General features: G+C 56.0%; 1 protein-coding gene across 3 annotated transcripts in view; it reads left to right on the forward strand.

The window, feature by feature from the left end:
• Positions 1 to 2,515: 2,515 nt before the first annotated feature.
• GFRA2 (GDNF family receptor alpha 2) overlaps positions 2,516 to 25,918 on the forward strand; it is an 84,168-nt gene continuing 60,765 nt past the window's right edge. The window contains exons 1-3 of one of the 3 annotated variants that reach the window (XM_079139059.1): positions 2,516 to 3,293; positions 8,271 to 8,585; positions 14,447 to 14,530. In XM_079139059.1, coding sequence (XP_078995185.1) covers positions 3,254 to 3,293; positions 8,271 to 8,585; positions 14,447 to 14,530 — 439 coding nt within the window. In that variant the 5' untranslated portion in view covers positions 2,516 to 3,253. Of the gene's footprint in view, positions 3,294 to 5,277; positions 5,918 to 7,564; positions 8,586 to 14,446; positions 14,531 to 25,918 lie in introns of those variants that run through there. The other 2 variants (XM_079139060.1, XM_079139058.1) reach the window with 2 other exon arrangements.

Genomic DNA, 25,918 nt, shown 5'->3' on the forward strand with positions numbered 1-25,918 from the left:
TCCATTGCTACTTTCTCAGTCCCCTTCACTGGAAGTGGGGGACAAAGCCCTCATGTAGTTCACAGTTTCCCTCCTTATACATAGCAGGGAGACACACATACACACGTGCGCATGCATACACACAGAAACACATACAGAAGATTTAACTTTCATACACACACACACACACGCACACACACACACACACACACACACAGTGTTCCCCCGCACCCCCCTCACCAGGGGGAAGGGGAGAGGGACGTGCTGAACAGTAATTTTGGAGTCTGAGGGTGTCCTTAGGAGAGGAAATGCCCCTATGGGGTACAAATGGATTGGAGGAGGCAGTAACTGGAACATCAGAAGGCCCCGAAAGCAGGAGAGGCAGGGAGAAAGTATTTTTTACGTCCAGGCTCCCAGCCTCTGGTTCAAGGCTCCCTAGCAGCGTGACTCCTGTCACTTTCCATCATTTAACCTGCACTTGTCTGAAGCCGGTTCCTTAAGTTACCTGAGTCTGGAAGGAAGCTAGGGGAACCTTTCAGGTGTTAAGTCATTTCCTAGAACTTGAGTGACTGGAGGATGGACGGGGAGAACATGGGGGTTCTAGTTCCTCAGGCCCCCTGCCTGGACCCTTCACTAGCCTGCTAGGGAGGCGTCTCTAGGGGCCGCTACTCACTGGCAGGGGAGAATATGCACTGGTCGAGGGCCATTGCCCCACGATGGGCCCAATGAAAGGGGTATTCGGAAAAGACCAGAACCCAGCGCTCCCAGGCTCGGAGAAGACGCATTCCCGCCTAAATCCACAAGATGGAAGTTGCTCCCTCTAGCTTTCCCACTAGCTAAGGCTGCTGGTTTTGAGTGACCCCTCCCTTCGCGCAATGTCTAGTCTAGCATTTACTCTATTATTAAATCTTTTTTTTTTTTTTTAAATGTATCTTAACATGCACTCCCAAATACACCTCGGATTCAGCTCAGATCCGGTTTTGGGCAGCGCGGAAAGTTTACGAGGCACTACACACACCCCGCCCCAGCATCTTGCGTCTGCGCGCGCGGAGATGCCTGCAAGGAATGTGCGCGCGAAAGCCCGGGGATTCAGGGCAGCTCGAACACAGATGAGGGTGTGTCAGAAGGGAGTGTGAAACTGGGGTGCCCGGTGCGCGTGGGTGTGTGCTCCCGTGCGCGCCGCGCCGTGTGCACCCGCGTGGCCGCAGCCCCGCCGCCTCTCCCCGTCTGGTCTTGCCGGAACGTGTCAGCAGCCTCACTTCTTCAACCCTTTCCCAGCCAGACGCTTTCCTTTCGGTGCTTCTGGGCGTTTATTGTAAATTCTGTGACTAAAACACGCCGGTGAGCCCGGCCCACCGACAGATGGATCAATCGCCCCCTTCCCGGCTGGGGGAGGGGGTCCTCACCCGGAGCCTCGGGAGCCGGGAGCTGCCAGCCGTTTCGGGACCAGCTCCCGGGAGTCCAGCCGGCCGCCTAGTGCGGGGGGCGGTGGCCGGTGGCCGCGGAACCTGGCGCAGAGCCCCTGCCGGGGTTGGTCTCCGGGCGCTCCCGCCGCGGTGGGATGCGAATCCCGGCCGGATTCTTTCGGCGCTGTTTGGGCAGGTTCGCAGGCCTCGGAGGAGGCGGTCAGGGCGCCCAGGCGCAGCAGCAGGTTCCCGGGTCCGGGGGAGGGGAGACCAACGGGGAAAGGGAAGTCTCCAAGGGCTGCGAAGCTGGGGCGTGCACGGTACGGCGCGCCGCGGTGTGCGGGGAAAGTTCTCGAGCTCCGCGTGGAAAGCACACGTGTATGCGCGCGCGGGGCTAGGCTGGGCAGGCAGGCTGAGCCCGGGCTCCGCGGCTTGGGGCGCTGGCGCCGCAGGGCGTCCTTCGGTTCCTTTGCACCACCGGGTAGACGCTCCGCTTCGGCTTCCCCCATAGAGGGACACATCAGCCCGCGGAGGGTGGAGTCCCCTTCCCGACCCAGACCGCCCGGCCGGGGTTTTCCTAGCGCCCTGCCCCCAGGCCTCCGGGATGGCTTGGCGCCCGCGACCCGCGCCCTCCCTCCTCGCTCAGCCTCCGCAGGCCTCCGAGACCCGGCGGCCCAGGGTCCGGGGGCAGGGCAGTGGCCGTGGGGGTTGGAGGGCGCAGCCCGCCCGCGGCGGGAGGGGGCTCTGCGGGTAGAGGAGGAGGGCTTGGAGCCTCGGTGGCTTTGAGCAGGAGCTGTCGCCCAGGGAGCCGGCCAGTTTCCGGCCAAGGCAGCAGGTCAGTCCGGGGAAGGGCGGGCGGCTGAGCAAAGGGAGCCGGCGGCGGAGCTCTCCCCTCGGCCAGCGTTCCCCGGCGCCAACGCCACCGCCGTGTCGCCGCCGCCGCTGCAGATTGTCGCTGCTCTGCCGCGCTCCCGCGCCCTGCGCCGCCAGCCGCCTGGGAGCCCGAGCGCCGAGCCCCGGGCGGAGGAGAGGGGCGCGGGCGCGAGAGCCGCGGCGAGGGAGCCGCGAAGGGGGAGGGGGCGGGCGGAGGGAGGAGCAGGGAGAGAGGGAGCAGGGAGGGAGAGAGCGAGGGAGAGCTGGAGAGCGAGCGCGGAGGGCGAGAGCGAGGGAGAGGAGCGGGAGGGAGGGAGAGGAAAGACACGCACGCAGACACACACGGTCACTGGAATTCCATTAGAAAAAGTGAGCCGAGCGAGGGGTAGCGGGAGAAGATTTTTTCGAATCTTTTCTTCGTCTTGGTGCGAAAGAAGCGACTCGGTTCTCCGGTCCTCGAAGCTCCGACTGGATTGTACCTTGGCGCTCACACCCGTCGGTGGATTTCTTTGCTATTTGCATTTATTCTGACTCCCTCCCTCGCCGCTTCCTTCCAGCCCTCCACTCGCAAATCGCCTCGCCCCCACCTCCCCAGTCCCCTCCTGGGAAGCGCAGGGGAATTGGACCCGCGGGGACTCGCGCCTTCCCGGACCAGCGGAGGGGAGGGCTGACCTCAGGACCGGGCTGTTGGCTTATAAAGCGGCCAGACCCACTGCTACGTGTGTATTTGATTTCGGTGGGCAAAGGGGGCGTCGAGTGGCAGCCCACCGCCCGCCTCCCACCCCACCCCCTCCAGCCAGAGGCGAGAATCGCAAGACTCTGGATCCTCATCGGGCGGACTAGCTGGGATCTCCGCATTGGATTTGGGGCTGATTATCACTGCTTGGTTATTATTATTGTTATTTTTATTTCATTTCATTTTTTTTTTTTTTACCCAAGGGAGAAAGACAAAAAAAAAAAAAAAAAAAAAAACAAAACTGTGGGATTTATTTAACATGATCTTGGCAAACGCCTTCTGCCTCTTCTTCTTTTTAGGTGAGTACCTGCGGGCGGCGAGCCTGGGGGGCAGCGCGGGGCCGCGCGTTCGGGCGCCGGAGCGAAGCCAGGGAACGGGGGGCGAGCGGGGCGCCGCGGGAGACGGGCGGAGAGCGCGCGCCGCTGGGCGAGCCGGGCCCGGGCGCTAGCGAACCGGCGGGCTGGGCGGTGTGGACACGGGCGGAGGGACCCCAGCCGCGGCTGACTGCGCTGGGGGATTAGGAAGGAGATTTAGAACATCCAAACCATCCCCGCGCCACGCACACATACACTTGCAAGCCGTGGTGGCACTCATTTCCCTTACAATAATGGGTTCAAATTGCAGCAACTTAAGAAAAAAAATTCCAACTCTTGATCTGGAAGAGAGGAGGGAGGGGAGAGGCTGGTGAAATGCCAGTTCACCATTCCGGATAGGCTCCCGAAGTGGATAGCTGTGGAAGGCCAGGGTTTCTGCTGGAGCTCCGGTTTGGACATCTATGGGGAGCCCTGGAAGTCACTCCCTGCCTGCCAATCAACCTCTGGAAATGGCACCCCACCTCCCCACACCCTGAAACACTTTGCAAGTTTTCCCTTATCCTTTGCCTGGACTCCAGTCAGAAGGGTGGGCAAGAGCACAGGGTAGCCAGCCGCCCTCAAGGCCTCCCCCGCGGCACCTCTGGGGCTCAGGGCCCAGTGCCTGGGGAAGGAGGAGGGAGAGAGGAAGCCAAAGTTTGCTCCTTCAGGTGAAGAAGGTAGGAGGTGGGGGGTGGGGGCGAGGGAGGAAAGGCATCCAAACAAAGACCACTGTTTATTCTGTAAGCCCCCTCCCTCCAGGACCGGAGGGGGAAAGACTGCCCTGTGACCCCCACCCCAACCCCAGCGGTTTCTTTCCCACACCCCTGCCCTTTTTATGCCATGTGAAATCTCCGCTGCTGGGGTAACGGGTATAAAGAAGGCCATTTCTGGGTGCAGGGGAGGAAAAGAAGGTGTTTCCAAGGCCAAGTGCTGGCCAGGAGTCCCAGGCAGGGCTGCTGCCCGGGAATATGTGCTCCTTGGAGAGCCTGGTAACGTGTGTGTGTGTGTGTGTGTGTGTGTGTGAGAGAGAGAGAGAGAGAGAGAGAGAGAGAGAGAGAGAGAGAGAGAGAGAGAGAGAGAGAGAGTGTGGACATAGGGGCACACATCTGCCTCAGCGTGAGTTCTTCCAGCCACCCTGGCTGCTGTGGTGGGTGTGAGCCAGGCTGTCTTGGTGGGGTCATGGGTGTGCCCTTTCCTTCCAGCACGAGGGTTCTGGGAAGGCCCAGATCGGGAGGTAGACGTGTGAGGTCCAAGAAGTGCCTTATAGATCGGGATGGGGCTTTGGAGTCAATGGGAGTAATATTTGGCTGGGTCAAGGTAGGAGTTCCCTGGGGGCCTGGCCCTGCCCTGGGGTGTGGCCTTCACTCTCTGCCTCCCTAAGCCTGTGGCTACTTCTCTCTGGGGTGGGAGGGGCAAAGCAAGGAAGAGGAAGAGCCCACTGCCATCCTGCAGCCCTCCTGGTAATCCTCTGGAAGTGGGCTCTCCTTCTGAAGGGACTGTTATAAAACCTGACCTTTTCTCCCATTGCTGGTTTGAAAACACAGCTTTTTGGGGCTTAGAATGATCAGGGCGAAGAAGAAAAGAAAATTGCATTTCAGGCAAAACAGCCAGATTGCCTGCTGCTGAACTATGCACCCCCAGGCCAGTAGAGCTCCCAGTTGTGGGCACCTTCTGAGGGCTGGGGGTAGAGGAGAGCAACTCTCTCCAGGCCCAAAGCCCTATGTGTGTCCCCAGCTGATGAGGCTGCAGAGTCAGCTCTCCTCTCCTTCCCAGAAGTGGTGCTAGGGATCCTGCTCGTGGTGGGTGTGTATGTGTGTGTGAAGATGTGTGTGGTGGACGGGCAGAGATGCCCAGTGGGTGTCTGCAGTCTGAGGGCTGAGTGGGGAGGGTGCAAGACTGGGAGAGGAGGGGTGGTCACCATCTCCTTGGGTCACAGCCCTTCAGTTCCCTGTCGCTTGAGGAGTCCCCTTCCAAAGCTGGGCTGAGGTCTTAGCAGAGTGACTGCAGGATATTAAAGGGCTCCCAAAGGAATGGACTGGGTTGGTGGTAAGGACACTCTAGCCCTAGGGCCCTTTTCCTGGCAAGAAGACTGTAGGGGATTGGTTGGCAATTCTGCTCAGAGCAGAGGGTTTTCAGAAACTTGAGGCTTAGTAGGCAGTTTCAGCTGAGGACATGGTGAAGGGTGCTTCTGGAGCAGGGACCCTGGCGTCCTTTCTAAGGACCCGTGTGAGGTCTGGGCAGAGGCCTGTGGTGGAGAGAGAGGCCTTTTTTTGCCCAGGCATGCTGACCTCTTGTGCTGGCATTTAGGGACAGAGTGTGATGAGGAGGGTAACTGGGGTGGGGGTGCTCGGAGGCTCACTCCCGAGTGGCCTTCAGCACACATCTGGCTCTCTGGGGGGACATTGGACTCAGGAAGGCAGTTGTATGGTCTCATGCTCCCCACATGTCTCCAGAAGCTGCTGCACATGTCTCTTCTTGATGGATCCACTTTCCTCCCATCTGGGTTTTGGAGACATCCCCAGGATACCTCTGCCCTTTCCTCTTCTAAGATTCCTTGCTGAAGGCTCCAGGTTACCGTGATTCTCTTCTCTGGCTGGGCTTGGTCGGTTCTGGGGGTCGTGAAGCAGACTCTTAAGAGTTAGGAACAGTTGGCGAAAGGATCAGTCCTTTGCAGAGTGTGCCCCTGCTTTGTCCCAGGAACCAGTTGGTAGAGTGGGGAAAGCCCTTGCTTCTGGCATGACCATCCACTGTGGCTCCTGGCCCCACATGCAGGGCAGGCAGGGTGTGTGTTATTAAGTGTCCCAGTTCCTGAGGCTGGTATCCTGACTTGAAGCCTGCTGTGGATTTGAGCTGACAGAGGCTGAGGATGCCAGGGATGCTGTCCCCTGGGACAGTATGCTCAGGTGGAAGGTGAACTACCTATTGGGTCATTGCGGTGAAGTCAGTGGAGAGCCCAGGGCTGGGAGGGGGCAGCAGGTGCAGGTGGTGGTGGTGCTGGCTCAGCTGCTCCTGGTGGCCCAGAGGCACTTGGGTCCTGCTCAAGGATGTAGGAATCTGCTGAAGCTGGGAAGGGAAGATGCCACCTCAGCTGGTGTGGAGGACATGTCTCCAGCTGGCGCCTGGGCTGATCCCAGTGCTGTACCTCCCACTCTGCACTCGCTTGCTTCTCTTAGGTTCTTGTCTCAATGTGGCCACATCCTTCAGCTCTTCTGGTTCTGGGGCAGAGGTGCAGTCAGTGTGAGAAGGAGGCTCTTTTGCCCCATTCCCTGAGGCCTTCTGCAGCCCTGCCTGTCCCCTGTTCTCCTCCGCCCTCTCCTTATGGGGTGGGCCTCCTGCTCTGGGCCCTTTGGGAGTGATTCCTTTTCTCACTTGGCTCTGGGGAGTGACAGGCTTGTTGTGCAGAGATCTACCTCTAGGTGTCGCTGTCCCCCTGCAGTAGCTCCCCCCTGAGCAGGGCCTCCTAGGGGGAAGGCGGGAGAGTGGCTGCTTTGGGCAGGGATGGGGGATTCTGCGGTATTCTGAGGAGGGGACTAATGACCCAGGATTTTATTATGTTTTGGAGTGGAAGGGAGTGGAGAAGCCTCCCCAATTATTCTTTGGACCTTGGAAAAAGCAGCGATGGCTCTGACCATGGTATGGGGCTTTTCTGGGGCAGAGTCTGGAGTTAGGGGCTTAGCAAGGACAGGGAGATGGGAAGAAGATGTCCACAAATGGAGGGAACCATTTTGGGAGCTTGGCTTTGAAAGGGACAGGCCAGCCTCTCCCAACCCATTACCTCTCTTCCTCATAAGGGAGGACACTGGGGACAGGGACAGAAGGGTGGACTGATGGTGGTGGGGTCTGTTTTGGAGAAGCAGGGCTCAATCTGCTAGTCAGGGCCTGAAGGAGGGAAGTTCCAACCTTTCTGCAATTGATTTATTATTTGGCTTTTGAGAGGAAGAAAAAAAGAGAAGTGGAGAGGGTTTTAGGGGAGTGAGGGGAGGAAAGGAAAGAGAGGGCAAGAGAGACAGGAGGAGGAGGAGGAGAGAGAAATCCAGGCCACTCCAAGGAAAAGGTGATGAATCTGTGAGGAGGCAGAGATAAGAGGAGCTGAGAGATGGAGGTGGGAGAGGTGGGTGCAGGGAGGGAGGGGAGCAGAGGGAGAGAGGGGCTGCTCCTTGGCTCCCCTAATGCGCGTTCTTTTGGGGGGGCTGGGGTGGAGCTTGACAGTGGCAGGGAAGTTTTCAGGCCTCCATCTGGTGTGAAGTTGGACTGGAAGCTCTGGGGCGCTGGGCCCAAAGGGTTTGCTCTTCCTTGGACAGCCTCAACCACAGGGTTGGTCTATTCTGTCTTCTCACAAAGTCTAGCAACTCAGAATGAGGAGACTAGGCGTCAGAGGGGACCTTTCCACCTCTGCGTGTGATCTGGAGTTGTCATCTTCCCTCTTCGAGCCTCAGTTTCCCTAGAGTAAGATGTGGGTGGTGGACTGCAGAGCGTGTATGAGGCCCAGACAGGTCCTGAAAGTCAGGACTTTCTGGTACCTTCAAGGCTTAGCTCGGTGATTGGATGAGCCTGTGGCTAGAAGTTTGTAGGGGTCCTGGGTGAAGTTCAGGTGAAATTCCTCTACACCACCAGCAAGCCCAGGTGGTGACAGTCTCTCTGGACCTGTGGCATCTTGAACCGCTTCAGTCTTGAGCCAGGGCCTTCCTGGCTCCGAGGCCCAGGGCCTGTGCTGAGGAAAAACCCAGTGCCCACCATGGAGCCAGGGAGAATGAGGGCCTGCAACCTCGGGTCTGAGGAGGGCTGTTGCGCTGAGTTGGCCTTGGTGTGCTTTGGTGTAGATGGGCGTGCCGTCCCCAGAAGGGTCCAAGCTCCAGGCCTGCATGTGGAGTCGGAGATTGTGGTGGCCTTCATTCATGCTTGTCTTCCCTCCCCACCAACCAGACGAGACCCTCCGCTCTTTGGCCAGCCCTTCCTCCCTGCAGGGCCCTGAGCTCCACGGCTGGCGCCCCCCAGTGGACTGTGTCCGGGCCAATGAGCTGTGTGCAGCCGAATCCAACTGTAGCTCCCGCTACCGCACGCTGCGGCAGTGCCTGGCCGGCCGGGACCGCAACACCATGCTGGCCAACCGGGAGTGCCAGGCGGCCCTGGAGGTCTTGCAGGAGAGCCCGCTGTACGACTGCCGCTGCAAGCGTGGCATGAAGAAGGAGCTGCAGTGCCTGCAGATCTACTGGAGCATCCACCTGGGGCTGACCGAAGGTGAGCCCTGTGGGCCCTGGGAGGGCGCGGCGGGCCAGGGGCTCAGGATGGCTTGGTAGAGGACCCGGGGCCTGCTGTTTGCAGACCTCAGCCACCCGACTCAGGAGGGCAAGGGTGACAGCCGGAGGAGGAGGTGGAAGGCTGGGGAACAGGGAGCCAGGGGGCAGAGGAAGAGCAGGAGGTGGGATTCAAGCAAGGACGGTGTAGTGGCCCCTTCTCGGTGAGAGCAAGAGGGGCCAAGATGAAAAAGTGAGAGCCAGGAGAAGGCTGGGCAAGTCACGGGCTGCCCGCTTGCTGCTTCCCACTGTCATCTCCCCTGCATCCGGGCCCACAGCCTTGCTCCCAGGAGGCCTAGCCTTCATGTGCTTCTGACCTCATGGCCACCTCAGCGCCTTCTTCAGGTCTCCCGGCAGGGCGTGGGCAGCAGGCCCTATGTCCCTTGGCAAGCCTGCTGGAGGCAGAACCTGGGAGCCCCTCCCCCAGTGACACCCTCTGATTTGCTCCAGACTTGGATGTGAGGGAGTCGTGCGCATTTTAGGAGGGTTGACCATTTGGCTGGATGTTCATGTATTAATTCGGCAAATGTCTACGGAGAGCTTCCTGCCTGCTGGGTGTGGGAATCATGGAGAACGAGCTGGCCTGGCCTCCGCCTTCACGGAGCTCATGGTCGGGGGTGGACGTTTCTGTGTTGGGATGTCACAGATACAGTGGTAGCACCTTGGAGGGCATCTCACCCCTGTTACAGAATCTAAAGGGCCTCGTGGGAGAGGCAGCCTCCAAGTGGAGACTGAAGAGTCAGGGTTACAAAGGAGAAGGGTCTTGAAGGAGGGGGTGGTTGGAGGGAGCAGCATGAGAGTCTGTGTCCCACGCAGGTAACAGGTAACAGGACAAGGTAGAGGGTGGCATGGGAAGGGTGGGGAGGAGACGTCGGGGCAGGGAGCGTGAGATCTGGCGGATCCCAGGAGCAGGGAACCCCGAAAGGTTTGAGGAAGACAGAGGACCTTGCCTGCGCGTCAGAAGAATGCTCGTGTGGTTCTGGTGAGGAAAGTCACTCATAAGGTTGTTCAGGAGCCATACTGAGATTCAGGCCAGGGGAAACGGTGACGGGACCTGGACAGTGTAAGAAAGGGGAAGAGGGATGGAGGAGCTTTTCAGAAGGTAGAATCAACAGGTCTTGGGGACTGATTGCCCTTGAGAAGGGGAAGGAAGAGAGGACTCAAGGAGGGCACCTGGTTTCCTGTCTTGGGCCACTGGTGGGTGATGGGACTGCTTAGAAGGAGCAGCAAAGGATTTGAGTGGGAGGAAGGGGGTGTAGGGGTGCTGGGGTCAGTTGTGGGCACGTGTCTTTTGCGGGCCATATCCTGCAGACCTGCAGATCTGGAGTGCAGAGGAGGAAGGGGGTCTGGAGAGAGATTTAGGAGTGACATTAGCCTCTGGTGCTCACTGGAGCCCCGGGGAGCAGGGACAGCCACAGTGGGAGGAGGGCAGTGGTGGAGTCCTGAGACCATTGACCCGCTGATTTTAAAAGATGGTCAGAGGAAGGACACTCTCCAAGGGCCATTGAGAGGGCCCTAGGGGAGAAGTCAGAGGACCAGTGAGGAGACAGGGAGGGGCTCATGGTTGGAAGAAAGGGCCGCCACCGGTGGCACGAACTTTAGGTTAAGTGGGAGGTGACTGTCTCTGCCACCTTGGGGTGAGCTTCTTAGGTGGATGTTGGGGGCAGGACCCTGGTTAGGGTGCGGATGGGAGCAGGGGTACTGGAAATGATGAATGTAGACAACTTTTTTCAGAGTTTTGGTGTGAAAAGGAGAGAACAGAGGGCACCCTATGTATTTATACATATGTACCTGTGTCTGTGTACGTATACAAATATATATATATATATATTTCAAGATGGGACAGGGTGGAATTTAAATTTTGGGTAGGACTGTAGTGGTGGAGACAGGAGGGTCCCCCAGGAAGAGAGCAGGGAGTGGGCCCAGGGCCAGGATGGGGGAATTAGCCTTAGGTCAGGAAGGAGCTCCCTTTCGGGTGCAGGAAGGGAAGGAGGATTCCAGCTTCAGCTGTGGTGGCTGCAGAAAAAGGGGTCCCTGAGTGGCCTCTAAGTTGGCTCAGATGTACTCTGAACACTTGGGTGGGAAGTGCACATAACTGAATGGTGTTACTGTCATTAACAGCAAAGTAATTCCTCATGCATCAGCGGTCACTTCTCCCTAGCAACCTGGATCCCTGGAACTGGAATAAGCAAAGAGGGACTTAGGACCTCAGGCCTGTGGCCTTTTGTGCAGGAGACAAGGAACTGTTTACCAGAGTCCGACTCTGGGAGGAAGACTGCGGTTCTGGAATAGAGTAGCTCCGCTTCTTGTTTTCTTCCTGGCAGCCTTCACTCTCAACCTAGAGGATAGCGGGCAGCTGGTTGGGGTGGACATGCTGGGACACACAGTGGATAGGGAGGGGATGGAAACTCTGCTGCTGGAAGGGCCTGGGGCCTCCTGGGCCTTTGATCACAGACAGCCCTGCTCATGTCAGTGGCTCCCTGGAACTTCATGGCCTTCCTGTGCTTTGAGAGTCCAGTGCTTTCTGGAGCCTGGAGAAACGAGGTGTTCCTCCCTGAGTTCCTGTTAGCAGTGAGCTTGGTGCTGGGTGCATTGTGCTTTGGGCTGCTCTGGGGTCTTCAAGGCCCTTGATACCTGGGAATGTCTCACTGCAGACGACTGCCCCTGGTTCTGGGCCTGGAGATTGTGGTTTTGTTCATTTACGCGTTGACCATCTATTAAGCCCTAGGGTTTGCCTCAGAGGATGGTGGCACTCCAGAAGCTGCGGCCCCTTTGCTGACTGCACAGGCTGAGATATTTTCCTTTGGGCCCACCCAGAAAAGTACCCCCAACTTGTCCCCCTCTCAGAAGCCTGCCTCTTCTCCCCAGGGTGTGCCACCTTCTTCTGGGTCTCGGGGCCAGACATCATTCTGGGTGGGGTTGACGGGGGCAACCAAGAGGCCTTTGAAAATGTCATTCACTTGTCCCCGTGAGTGACAGGATCTACCTGAAAGTGAATTATTCCCAGCGGGCGCTGGGGGTTGAGAGGTCTCCCTGGGGAGGCTGCGAGAACCTCCTCGCTGCTCCTAAGGAACACTTGATAGCTTGCTTGCTTGGGCCTGGGGCTGGGGGAGGGGAGGACTTTCCCAAAGAAAGGAGAGGCATGAGTAGTGGGTTCGCATTTCCCTTCTGATCCCAGTGGATTTGGGGCTTCGCTTAGGCAGCTGTGGGTAGGTGGGGCACACACGGGTCTTTGCTACCTTTTCCCTCTACCTGGGCCTGAGCTCATGGTGTCTGGCCAAGGCCCTCAGCCTGTGAGGAGTGGCAGTGGCAGTGGAGGGAGGGGAGTAGGCTGTGGCAGGCACGTGTCTCTGCACGGATGGCCTCAGAGCTCCTGGAGTCTCAGCTGCAGAGGACCTGGACACGTCTTGGGCCGCCTCCTGTTTGGCAGCCACAGTGAGGAGGTTTTGAAGGCCAGGTTTGGACCCAGGGTCCCTGGCCCTTATCCAGGTCTTTTTGCACTGCCCTGGGGAGGTGGCATGGCCTGGGGCCTGTTTCCACTCTGTCATTACCACCTCCAGTATTTACACAGTGGGCTGTCCCTATTGACTGCCTGGGAGTTTGAAAGCAGGTTTCTTGCCTTCTCTAAAGGCAGCACTGAGATCCAAGTTCCCGATCCTTTGCTCGTGAAGAGCAGAGGGCTCTTCCATGTCTCCATTCCCAGGATCTGACGTCACTGGCCCAGGCCTGGGATTTCCTACTGGTGCATTCTGCTGCAGGAACAGGCGGCTTAAATGAATGGATTTGGAGAAGATGGGCCCTCCAAACTCACCCTGGGAAAGGCCATTTCCCTTAGGGACACCCTTTAGTCAAGGAGCTGGTTGACCTGTCCCCAGGTGCATCGCTGTGCCAGATGTGGTTGGGAAGGACAGACCCTGTGCTGGGAAGGGAGCCGAGGTCGGCTCCCGCGGAGGGCGCGCGCCAGTGCTTAGTTAAGAGCCACTGGTTTCAGTAATGCTGTGGTGCTGGAGGCTGTGTTCCTCGTGGTGATGCCTGGGGTTCTCGAGCCACCTACCTGGGTTTGGAACCTGGATCTGCTGCTTCCCAGCTGCATGGCGTTCAGCAACCTCGGGCAAGTTGCTCTAATGCCTTTGTGTCCCATGTTCCTTGTCAGCATGGTAGCCGGGATAATAGTGCCTGGCTCACAGAGTGCTGAAGAGGAGGGAGTGAATGAGCCTGTGGAAAGCACGTCTGGAGTGCGGCACGCGGGAGGCACAGGGACTTTTATTATAAAAGGGACTCCTGAGCTCTGCTTCTGCTGGCCTTGGTGCCCAGCCATAGCTGGCGGCCCCTCCACTGGGAGTTTCCTAGGAGAGCGTAGGTGAAGAGCCCTGAGCGGGTGGAGGACACAGCCCGAGATCACAAAGGCTGGGATGGCCCAAAGCCCAGCGAGCAGGAATTGGACAGAGCCCAGGAAGAACAAGCCGTCTGGATGGGGTCGGTCAGCAGGTTCCAGTCGGATGCCCACCGTGGGTGCCGGTGTTGTCCAGGAAGGGGGTGCTCCTCTGAGTTGAGATGCAGGCAGACGCCACTTCGCCAGGGTGGGGAGGTGTTTCCTCCTTGTGCTGGGCTCTGCCTTCCTCTGGGAGCCTATGGGGCTCAGCAGCAGGTCTCTGCACCGGGCTAGCTGCACCTCCGGTCCTGGCCTCAGAGTGGCCTGCTGGGCCCAGCGAGGCGCCTCCTTCAGGACCATCCCAGACCCCTCTTCTGGGAGGGGAGGCCTCCCTGCAGTGGTCCCCTGCATGCTGCCCCACCTGGGCTCTCCATGGCAGGGGGTGCCTGCCCAGGTGGATGGAGGTCACTGAGTGAACCAGGCACTGCCCCCGCCTGTCTGCCCCTTCACCACACGCCCCGTCTGAATGAGTGCATTGATTTCTCCTCCCTGGCCAGGCCTCCAGGGGATATTTGCTTCGTGTGAGGTGCTGGCAGAGGTTGCAGGATTCCCGCTGAGGTGCTGGCGTCTCCGGGGCAGCCCGGTGCCATTTATCTCCTGGCATTGTCTTGCTCTTCCACTCACGAGCTCTCTGCACCCTGAAGCCTGAGGAAAAGTCTGAGGAGGTGGCAGGTGGTGGTGGGGAGGGGGATCAAGTTGACAGGAGCAGGGAGCCAGGCCTCCCACCCAGCAACCTTCATCCCCTCCAGCCAGATTCTTCTGGTGACATCTTGGGAAGCAAAGAGGAAATTTTGTGACCTGAGTGACTCAGGTTCTGAGTGACCTGGGCAGAACCAGAGTGAAGGCCAAGAGACTGGAGTCTAGTTGCAGCTCTGCTGTGAGAAGCTGTGTGACCTCAGGCAGGTGGTTTCACCTCTCTGGGCCACCCCAGAACCCTCTCTTGTGAAATGAGGAAGTTGTGTTGATGAGCCATGGTGGGTCGGTCCCTCTGGCTTCAGATTGTATGATTTGTACCTGGTCTTCCATGGGAAATTGCCCCACCTCCTTTGTCCTTCTTTCCAGTACATTTGGAAGTCCTTCAGTGGGGTCTGCTTTGGTCTGTCGGGGGCGGGGGGAGATCACAGGGAGAGAAGCACCAGGCAGTGCTGCCTGCTCTCGGGGAGGGTCCACTCTCGGAGAGAAACCGCTTGCCCCTGTGACACATCGAACGCTTCATTTCTAACTCACCAGCACAACCCTTTTCACTTGGGGAGGTGCTGCCCGGTCTCCCCAGTTCCACGAGCCTCGTGATGGCACTTTCTTGGACAGGGTTGCTGGGCGCTGGAGCGCCCTGGACAGGAGGCTCCTATGTCTGATGCTGTTCTCTCTTTCAGGCGAGGAGTTCTACGAAGCCTCACCCTACGAGCCAGTGACCTCCCGCCTCTCGGACATCTTCAGGCTTGCTTCGATCTTCTCAGGTAAGTGGTCCTTGCTGGGATGTGGCCTGGGAGCTTGGCCTGGACTCAGGAGTCCTGGGCTCCCTGACTCTGCTGCTTATCAGCATGTCCCTTACTGTCCCTGAGCCTCAGCTCCTGGTCTGTAAAGAAGACCATGTGGCTTACTTCCCTCGTGGTGGTCTGGAGAGAAGCACGTGAGGACCTTCCTAGCATGATGGCTGTCACGGACAGGTCTTGAATCTGACTCCTGGTGTCACTCTCCTGTTTCGTCATCCATCTTTCCCTGGGTCCTTCATTCTGCTTTCCTTATTTCCAATTTTCTGCTCTGGAGCTCTTCTTGGTCAAGTTGCTAAAGCTCTGTGTGCCTCAGTCTCCTCCGTTGTGAGGTGAGCACGTACCTGGTTGCACTGTTGTGACGTCTGAGTGAGCCCGTGGATTACAAAGCCCTCACATGCTGCAGGGCTTGTGTGAGCATTTAGGAACCATCAGCTGCCGTGGTTGGTACAAGTTAAGGATCCTTGATCCCCAAATCCCAAATCCGAAATGCTCCAAAATCCAAATTTTTTTGAGGACTGATAGGATACCCCTGTGGAAAATTCCACCCGTCTTCTTGTGATGGGTCACAAAGTGCAAGTGCACTGTGAATAGAGCCTCCAGTTGCTCTCGGGCTGTGTGCACAGGTACGTGTGAGACACCAGTGAATTCTGTGCTTGGGTCCCGTTCCCAAGACATCTCATGACGTAGATGCAAACATTCCAAAATCCAAACAAACAGACAACAATATGAAATCCAAAGCACTTCTGGTCTTAACACATTTCAGATGAGGGAGACTCACCCGTATTATTGGGGTTACTGCTCCCTGGTCTGTTGTGGGTTTTCCCTCAGCTTTTTGGACCACAGAGGGAGGCATCTCTGGCTCCTGGACTGTCCTGACCCCATGCAACCCTGAGGAGTGAGAGTCCATGTTGGGCTCCAGCTTTGCCTGCCAGGCCCAGGCACAGAGCCAAATGAGCTTCGTGGTCCCTTCTCGACCTCATGAACACCTCTGGTTAGAGACCTGGGCCCAGGGGGTCCTGCTCAGGCACCAGAGAGGGGACTCCTGTCTCCGAGCTGCTCGTGGGGGGAGGCTCTTCTTCCAAGAGCCATTGGTGCTTGGATGACCAGAGTGGGCTTGTTCTCAGGGGCTTCCGAGGGTCTCTGGGCCTCAGGCCCAGGTTTGACAGATGCTTTTGTGGCCATCAGACCTTCTGAGGTTCCTCTGGCTCTAAACCAGGGTTTCTCAACAGTATCACTGTCAACACTTTGGCCTGACTTCTGTCCTGTGAGCTGTAGGATGTCTAGTGTCATCCCTGGTCTCTACACACTAGATGTATCCTCAAGTCATGGCAACGAAAACCATCTCCAGACATTGCTCAATGCCCCTGGGGGGCATGGTCACTGCTGTTTGAGAAACACTGCTACACTGTGAACAAAAGACTTTCCAATGGGATCCTAAGCCCTTTCAAATGAAGAATTCTGTGGGATAAAGTTTCTCAACCATCCCCCGACCCCCGGTATTACTTCCCTAAGGAGAAAAGTTAATTCTCCCTAGCTGGAGAAATTAAATACCAATAAATAAAATTTTGTCACAGAAGGTTGAGTTTTGGATGACCACAAACCATTATGATATCTAGTTTTTTTTTTCTGCCCACATAAGAATGAACCTTGCTCCCTTGAGGTGACAGCCTCTCCCATTGAGAGTGATCGAGATGGGGATGGTATGCATTTCTCCTTGGTGGCAGAAACCCTGGACCCATGTGAGAAGTGAGGCTTCTCAGATGATTTTCTCCTTGTGTGAGTCAGCTCTCCCTTGCTGTATGGAATACCTGAGGTGATCAACTTACAAAGAGAAAAAGTTCACCATGATTGGTTAGCCCTGTTGCTTTGAGCCTGTGGTGGCATATCATGACAGGAGTATGTGGCAGAGCCCAGCTGCCCACTTTGCACCTGGGAGGTGAAATTGAGGAAGAGGAAGAGACTGGATTCCCACAATTCTCCTTCAAGGGCATACCCCCAGTGCCCTAAAGACCTCAAGATTTCCCTCCTAAAAGTTTCCACTGCCTCCCAGTACTCTCAATCTTGGGACCAAGCCTTTTACACTTGGGCCTTTGGGGGACATTTAAAATTCAAACTACAGTAGCCAGAGAGTGACTGACTGGACATGACCTTGGCCCCTGGCAGTGGTGGGAAGTGGTAGGGAATGGAATGGAGACCTCAAAGCTGGTCAGTTACGTGGAGCACCCTGCCCTTGGCTCCCACCATCAGAGCCCCCCAGAAGGGTCCTAGCAGAAGTTCCCATCTTGGTTCTGCCTGTGGGTACTGTGATAGCTCTGTGATAAATTTTGCCCATCTCATTGATCTAGGTGACGGACTGACTGAGGTCCCTGTAACTGACATTCTGATTCTCCTGATTAGCTTTGAGCAGGAATTCACCTTGGGTTGGTCCTTCTGAGATTGTGGGCATATGTGTGCTGTGGTGGGGGTACCCCGGTTGCTCAGGTACCAGCTGAATACCACTGTGTAGGCAGGTGCCCCTGGGTTGGCTCCTGTAAGTAAACCACTTTGGCTCCTATGGTACAGGAGCTTGAGGTCCTCATCTTTGCCCAGGCCCCTGTTGCTTCCTGGACTTAACACTTCAGTATCTTCCTAGCAAAAAAATCTTCCTGGAGTGAACTTGAGATGAGGAAATCGCCCGATGTGCACTCACTGAGTCAGCTCCCTGTCACTTGTTGCCCAGAGATAAGGACCCCACAACCTCTGGGTCTCTGTGCTCTGGGACCACTCCTCGCTATGAGGCCCAGGTTTTGGGGACTGTGGTGATCCCAACTCTCTGTCCCTGTGGATTCTAGTTGACCCATAGCAGCCCTGGAGTTGGGTCAGTGGGTGGTTCCATGTGGGGAAACTTGGGCAGCTGGGCGGGGAGGCCCTGAAACTAAGCAGCCCACTGTAGAGAAGCACAAAGAAGGCGGAACAAGAGCCAGGAGGCTGGGTTCCGGCTGAGTCTCTGCCCCAAATCACTTGTGCAGCCTTTGGCATGTCACTTCCTGGCTCTAGACCTCACATTTCCTGTCTGATAATGGAAACCAGAGCTTAGAGCAATGCTTTCTGCTCTTTGTCCCATGAAGACACCCGGAAAATGGTGGAGTGGCATAGTGTGCAGACCAGCTTGGAGCTCTGGCCATCACAGCCCCCGTCTGGCTCCCTGTGGGCTGACACATCAGTATCTGGACACATTTATCACCCACCTGTGGGGAACACCCAGGCTGGGAAGTCTTGGCCTGGGTGACCTAAGACCTTGTACTGCTGCTTTGGGTGTATAAAGCTACAGCCCTGTGGGGTTGCGGGTGACCCTCCAGAAAGCTCCTCCCACCTCCACGTGCCTATAGCTGACTGAATGCTGCCCCTCTACCTTCTCTGTGTGGAGAGGTTGGAGGAGGTGAGGGGAGTCTTGTGGTCTCCTCTGGACTGTGTTACCTGCAGAGATGGAGGCTGTTGTCTCTTTGGGGCCCAGTTGCCTCTATTTGTTCACCACCTCCTATCTTAGATTTGGGGCCATGTTTTGGGACCTCCTAGAGTATGTGTTCTTCATCTCTCACCTTTCTCTTTTGGGATTCTTGGAAAGTCCTCCTGGGATCCTTTTGGCAAGGAAAGCTAACAGGATGCCTACAACACCTTTTGCTGCCAGATGCCTAAAACCCTGCCCCTCCTCTCTGCCTAGTCCCCACCTGGCAGGCCCTGGGTTCATCCATGGGTTAGCTAGTCCTGAGGCCAAGGTCAGGAAGGACAGTCTGGCTATGCCCTGACTCACCACTACAGTCATGTTGGAAGCATCCCAATGTCCTGCTCTCACCTTAAACCGGGGAAGAGAGATTTCATGGACAAGAAGTGAGGTTTGTCCTGTTTCTTGCAATTTAAGCTGCCTTTGAAAACATGAAATAGAGCATTTAATGAGGCACCTGGTGGATGGGAAGAGGAGCTAGACAGTCCTGGGTTTGGACCCTGACTTGGCCACTTAGGGATGTGTTAGTCAGCTTTCTGTTGCTGTGACCAAATACCTGAGATAAACAACTTGTAAGGAGGAAAGTTTATTTTGGCTCCCAGGTTCAGGGGCTTCAGGCCATGATCTGTTGGCCCCTTTGCTTTTGGGCCTGTGGTGAGGCAGAACGTCATGGCGGAAGTGCATAGTAGAGAAAAGCTGCCCACCCCGTGGTGGCTGGGAAGCAAAAACGGATGAAGGGACTGGGGTCCTGATATCTCCTTTAAGGGCACACCCTAGTGACCTCAGTTCCTTCCACTAGCCCCACCTCTTAGGGGTTCCACCACTTCCTAACAGCACCATAGGCGGTGACCACGCCTTCAACATTTGAGCCTTGGAGGACATTTAAGATCCATACAGTAACAGAGTGTGTGGTCTTGGGCCTGCTGTGACCTTTCTAACTACGTTTGTATGATGGGCCTGTGCTCCTTCCCACTGACAGGATTCACTGCGAATGGACGCAGTCCACGAGCCCGCTGTGCGCTGGAGTCGGCACTGGGTTGGATAGGCAGCCATCCTCTCTCAGCCACACATGTGCCGTGGAGGTGGAAGGTCATCTAGAGGGAGGGGAGGGGCCGATGGTGAAGTTGAGTGACCCTTCTGACCCTGTGCATATAGCTGGGGAGGCAGGAGAAGGTGGAAGAAGACAGAGGAGAAAGAAGAGACCCTCAGGCAGAGGAGGTCGCCCTGGCAGAAGTTCTGTGAAGGCGACCTGGAGCCAGCCAGGGGCGTGGACCTCAGGAGGGTGTGGGGCTGGGGTGTCCAGTGCCTCAGCTTCTGATTCCAACCTTGCTCGAGGCACAGGCAGGGAGCACATTAGTGGAGCACTTTTTGGTGTTCCTTCTGTAGCTGGAAGGAAACTGAGGGATTGGGTAGGCCCAGCCCTTCACCTGATGGTAAACTGAGGCCCAGAGAGGTGGGACAGATGTAGTTCAGGTTCAACACTTGGCTCCAGCCTTGCCTGGTGTATTACTGTAGGCAGGTTCCTCATCTCTGTGCCCAAGTTTCTTCTTGCCCAGCAAAGGAGTGGCAGACATACCTATCTTTTAGGGTTTAGGTGAAGACTAAATGAGATAATGCAGGTAAGCACTTGGGCTGGTGCTGGGAATTTTGCAGGAAAAGTATGCTAGCTACTTAAATGTTATCATGGAGTGATTTCGCCAAGGTCAATGGCAGGTGGTGGCAGGGCTGGCCTGGAACTTGGCATTTGGAAAATGGCTGCATACTTCTTGGTGACATGAGGCTGTCTTCAGCTTGAGGTTAGTGCTTGATGGGGGTGACTGATTTTTAGAGAATGGTTCCTGGGCTGGCAGTAGGGTGGGAGTTTCGGGCAGTGATAACCTTGTTGTGACTGGGTGTGGACAGATGGAGGCTAGTGCGAGGCCTGAGCTTGGTGGCCTTTTGTAGATTGAGGCGGGAGACTGGGCAGGGTCTACCTTGACTGGCCAGCAAGGCTGGGGTGGGCCATTTTGCTTGGATGGAATCAAGGGAGGGCAGGGACATTCTTGCTGGAGGCTCCAGTGACCTCCTTTTTGGGGGTGCGGGAGAGGAGGAGCTAGTGCTTAGGTCCTACTACCCCTTTGCTGAGGATACTTGCATATGACCCCCAAGAAGTGAGCACCACTCTTTGTCCTGTGCCGTGGCGTAGAGTCCTCCCTCCTGGACCTCACTCCCTGGTGTCGTGGCACGTGTGTGCAGTGGTCCTGCTCTGTCTGCTGTGTGCCTTCTCTTCTGTATCCCTGGGTGTCCAACGCTGTCCTTTGAACCTCACGCACATCCACGGAGGGTCCTGGAGTGGAGGATGGATTGTAGACTTTGAGGCCAGTTAGTTCTAGTCTTGAATCCTGGCCTTGCCCTCCTGGTTCTGTGACCTCAGGGTCACTGAACCTCATTCTTCTCCCTGTGACATGCAGCAGTTCAGCTGCCCAGTGGGGATGGGCAGTGACACAGGCTGCTGCTCACATGGCACTGGTGCCGAGGAGCTCCCTAGATGGTGGTAATTGGGGTCACCATCTGGGGACTGGGGACCCATGGCTTTGTGGGAGTGTTTGACCTTCCCAGGAAGAAGTAACTGTGAGGTCCAAGCAGCTGTGAAGTGTGTGTGCCCCTGTGTTCCGAGACGTGCTAGATTCCGCTGGGGACTCGTGTGGGAGGCAGGGTTGGGGCTGGGAGGAGTGCTTTGTTTAGTCCACATGGAGTGTTCTGGAAGTGGCACGGGCCATTGCTATGAAACATCGGACCCATGTCCTGATTGTCCGGCTTGGCAGACAGACACCCATGGGGATACCCTGTAGGTGGTTTATTGCCCGTGTGGTATAGACCGTGTGGTGTTGGTGACACCATAGGAGTTCAGGGCATGTCACCAACCAGCAGTGCTTGGGGGAGAGGACCTGGGAAGGATGTTCCAGGCAGTATCACGGCTGGGAGGCCTGACCGAGCTTGGGTGATGAGGGGCCTCCAGTGTTCTGAGGCCGGTGAGCTCAGGGACAGTGAATAGTGACTCTTAGGGCAGGCAGGGGAATGGCCTCTCAGTGGTTTCCTCCCTTGTGGCTCCTGTCCAGGACTTGTCCCTATCAGAGCTCAAGAGAAATGATTGGATGAGGGGCCTGGGTTTTAGGGAGGGGCTGGGCTGCCTTGGAGCAGGGAGGGACATGCCCTTGGGCTCAAGAGTCAGTCTCCTGTGAAAAGCTCCCCAGTGGCCTGCTGGGACTGGGCAGGGCTGGGCCTGGCTTGACTCCTGGATGCCCAGGGAAACCTCTTGCTTTCCTCAGTCTGCCCCTCAGAGCTCCTGGCCCCACTAAGGTGGGGGTCTAGCTTTGTACCTGCGCGCCCTCCCCTTGGTTGGAGAGAGTGGGCCTCAGTGTCCAGGAGGCTGAGCTGTGCCTGTCAGAGGCCCCTGTGAGGCAGCCATGCAGGAGGCAGCAGGAGGAGCTGGAGGAGCAGGCGGCCCCTCTCCCTGCCCTGCTTCATGGTGGCTCAGGCGATAAACTGCTTATCCTTAGGTTGTTTCCCTGAGCCGAATGCAGAAGTATGTTATTTAAATTTCAAAATCACATTCTTCTCCTAACAGCTGTCAGAGACTCTGAGTGTCAACCACAATTGGGCTTTAGCTGCAGCTCGGTCACCTCCTCCACCTCCCCTTTTGGGGAGGACTCCTTTGCTGGCCAGAGGGAGTTGGGACAGGGAGGGACTATGGGCTGTCTGAGGGGACTGGGGCCAGGTGACCGGTGGCCACCCTGATGGTGATGGGGAGGGAGTCAGCTTCCCACCCTGGGGGCCCTGGAGCTGAGGAATCTTCACTTCCCCTCTTCCCTTTCTATTCTTTCTGTCCCCATAAAAGCCAGGACCTCGGGCTCCTGTCAGTGGGTAGAAAGGTCTGCTCACACTGGGGCATGAGCACTGTTGGCGACTTCATCTTTGGTTGCCTTTGCGTCTGAGGAAGAAATCGCCATGGAAAAAAACAATAAGAAAAAAGGACCCCAGGGAATAGATTTAACCCCAAAGAGCCTTTCTCCTGATAGAATTCTAGATGCTGGGGTGAGATTTTGGGGGTGAGGGGATTTCCTGGTTCCTTTCAAGTAGCATTGTCCAGGTGGCCTGGGGGGCTCCCTGTGTGTGTGAAGGGCTCTGTGGCAGGGATGCTTGCCGCCAGCAGTCCTTAGCTGGACTCTTGCTGTCCTCCCCAGCTCCTGAGCTGGCAGGACCCTGCGTTTCCTGAGCACGCTCCTAGCTCAGCCGCTCTCTGCCCTCCTTCTAGTGAATTCTGCGGGAGGCAGGATGGGAGGCCCGGCACTGTGCACCGCCTCTGTCCACACGCTCCGCTAACCCCAGGGGTGTGCAGAGAAGGGGCCAGAGCCAGGAGAGGGCTCAGCGTGAAGAGCCTGCATGTGTGTAGACAATGGCATGTAGCAGGTGATGTGTGGATGGCGTATGTGCATAGGCATGTGCATTAGGTGGTGTGTGTATGTGTGTGTGGTAGGTATGTGAGGATAGTGGTGTGTGTGGGGGCAGTGTGTGTATGTGTGTGCTGTAGGTGTGAGTGTAAGTGGAGCTTGTATGCCAATGTGCTTATGGGGTGGTGTGTGTGTGTGTGATGGTTTGTGGAAGTATGATGTGTTTGTGTGTGTGTGTGTGTGTGTGTGTGTGTGTGTGTATGTGTGATACGTGTGGGAGTGGCTGTTTGTTTTGTGCCCTCCCTGCAGGAGGGTCGAATGTGAGAGCTCGTCCCCAGTCACTGAGCATCCTTGGTGGCCATGCCCTGTTCTGGGTGCTGAGGATACATCAGTGACCAAAACAAAGGAGTCTGTCGCTCTTACGGGGCCAGTGTTCTGTGAGCTGGGGACAGAGAAGAGCAGAAAATGAGCCAGGAAACAGACTCACAAGGAGGACGTGAGGTCGTGATGAACGCCAAGAGGAGATGAAATGAGGCGGTGGACGAGGGGCCTGGGAACGCAGACTGTGGCGCGTTAGAGGGCCAGCCCTGGGAAGATCCGGAGAGTGGCTGAGTTGGAACAGTTAGGGGAAGACCCCAGTGGGACTTGTGCGTGGAGGTGGGAGCTGATGGTGCCGTGTGGCTGCACCCACGAGTGAGGTGCAGGGAGTGGCATGGGAGGCGGACGGGGCTGGACCACTGAGCTGCTGCAGGCCAAGGCAGGAGTTTGAATTTTGTTGTCAGAGTGATGAGAAACCATTGGGAGACTGGAGACAGTTGGGCAGCACAGCGTGATTTACGCCCTTGAACGATATACTCTTGTGCTGTGAGGGGATGGATCACAGGGAGGATGGTGAGCCGCAGCTAAGAGGCCATTGGAGGGTCCAGTGAGAGGTGGTCAGGGAAGAGGTGGAGAGAATGTGTGGGCTTGGGATATGTCCTGGAAACGGAGCTGAGAGGATGCCCAGCTGGAATTATGGGTAACTGATTTCTGGCTTGAACAACAGTGGTGTTGCCACTTACTAGGTTGGAGAAGATGAGGAGAGGGACAAAAGCGGGTGGGGTGGCAGAAATCAAGAGTTTGGTTTAGGCCATGTTAGGGTTGAGATGTCAAATAGACCTCCACCTGGAAATCCCAAGGTCAGGGTTGAGCTACGGAGAGTCATTAGCATATGGATGGTATTGTAAGTCTTGGAAGCAGGAGGTCACTGAGGGAGGGTGTATAGCCAGAGAGCAGAGGGAGGCCGGGGCTTTCCAGAAGAGGGGCTGAGACAAGGGCCAGAGGGGAAGGGGAACCAGTTAGGGATGTCTGGGAAGCTGAGGCAGGCACGAGTTTCAAGAAAGAGGAAGATGATCCATGTCAGATGCAGCTGAGTGGCCAACTAAGAGAAGCTTGGAGGAGCTGCCATCTGACTCAGCACCTGGGGCTGTGACGGTCTGGGTGGAGCGTCCTTGGGGAGGGTGGGGTGGAAAGGCCAATCTATGGAGGCTGGAGGAGAGAATGTGAGGTGAGCAGGTTAGAAAGCAACCAGAGATGCCTTTTCAAGCTTTGCTCTGAAGGGGAGCAGCCCAGGTAGTGGACTCAGGGGTCGTGGTCCAGGGGGAGTTCTTTGGTTTTGGTTCTGCTCTGTTTTGTGATGGGCAGCCATGCTGGCACACTTGCATGCTGTTGGGAATGGTCTGTGAAAGAGGGGGAAATCGAAGGGCATAAGGGGGAGGGGTGACTTCCGGAGGGACGGGACAGTGGGGGGATGGGGTCCACTTTGTACGCTGGGACCCATGAGGCCCGGGAGACGTCACCCCTAGTAATCGAGAGAGGACATAATCCAAGATTCTCTTGGCCACTCAGCTGCATCTGGCATGGATCATTATTTCCTCTTTCTGGACTATAAGTGAGATGGTTTGATGGTTGCTGGGTAGGAAGGTGAAGGGATTTCTGTATAGCTCTTCCGTTTATGCCAAGTTGCTGTGGTCGGAATGTTAGTGCTGCCCCCAAATTCGTATTTTGAAACCTGAACCCTGATGTGATGGCATTAGGAGATAGAATCCTTGGGAGCTGAGCAGGTCATGAGGGCAGAGCCCTATGAATGGGATTAGTGCCCTTATAAAAGAGGCCCAGAGAGCTCCCTTCCTCTTTCTGACAAGTGAGGACACAGAAAAGATGGCTGTCATTGAGCCAGAAATTGAGTCCTCACCAGACACAGCATCTGTAGTTCTGGAGGTTGAAAAAGAGGTGAGAAGTGCATTTCTGTTATTTACAAGCCACCCTATCTGTGGCATTTTGTTATAGCAGCTTGAACATACTAAGACAGTGTAATTTGGGTGAAAGAGACAGTCTAGGGAGACTCAGGAGAAGTGTAAATGGTCTTTATTTAAAACATTTGAGGCTTGAGGGCAGGACTTTTAGACAGCTCATTCTGTTTGTGTGTTTCCTGGTGACAGTCAGCTGCTCAGAGGGCGGTTAGGGTTCACCAGGGTTGTTGGAAGTCAGGGTGCTTTCCTGGAGGCCAGGGAGTCTAGGCTGGGGAAAGGGGGCATGAGGACAGGGTGGGGGTGGTTGAGGGAGAGCAAGTGCTGGGTCAGCAGGTCAGGGTCTGGGGAGGTAGAGAAATTGCTGGAGTAGACATTCCAGAGGGGGTTCCAGGAGGTAAGGAGGTTTAGGTTGAGATGTTTGGTATGGATGTTATGATGGCCAAGGGCATGACCACAGCCCTGAGGAGCCAGGGTGTAGGAAGAGGTCACCAGAGGTGAGAAGACAGATGAGGAGAAAGGCCCAGTGTACAGACCATCCCGGTGGGTGGCAGCCATGGCAAGCCGGTGGGGACGAGGCTGGTGATCCAGGTGTGAAATTGCTCCTCACAGGGATGGCGGGTTGGTAGGGATAGCTCCACGGGTAGAGGGGACAGTGGACTGGGGATGTGACCTTCACAGCCAGACAGAAGGCACAGAAGTGGGGAGGAGAAGGAAGGTCCTCTCACTCTATGGGCTGGGTGGTCAGCTGTTCAGGAGCTGCCCAGTGGCCCTTTCTGTCATCATGAGTGTATTAAATGATTAGTTGCTGATTTTGCCAAATGCATATATTTACTCAACTCCATTTCTTGGAATTATTTAAAAAAATTTTAGAAATTCACATAGAATGGGTTTCGTGTCTTTGGAAGGTTTTTGCAGATGAACTTTGTGACTATATTTTAAGATATATTGAGTTTTTTAAAAAAAATCTAAGGGTCATGAGTTAATGTAGATTTCTGAGAAAAGTATATTTCATAATTGGTAACAAAATTTTTGCTTTGAATTGTTGTTGTCCCAAATTCTACAATCATTCACCACTAAATAAAAAAATGTCAAAGAAAGATTTAGGTTAGTCACATCAATTTGATATGCCTCGATTTTGGTTTTTACTTGT

This window comes from Sciurus vulgaris (genome assembly GCF_902686455.1).
Source record: "Sciurus vulgaris genome assembly, chromosome: 5".
Taxonomy (NCBI): domain Eukaryota; kingdom Metazoa; phylum Chordata; class Mammalia; order Rodentia; family Sciuridae; genus Sciurus; species Sciurus vulgaris.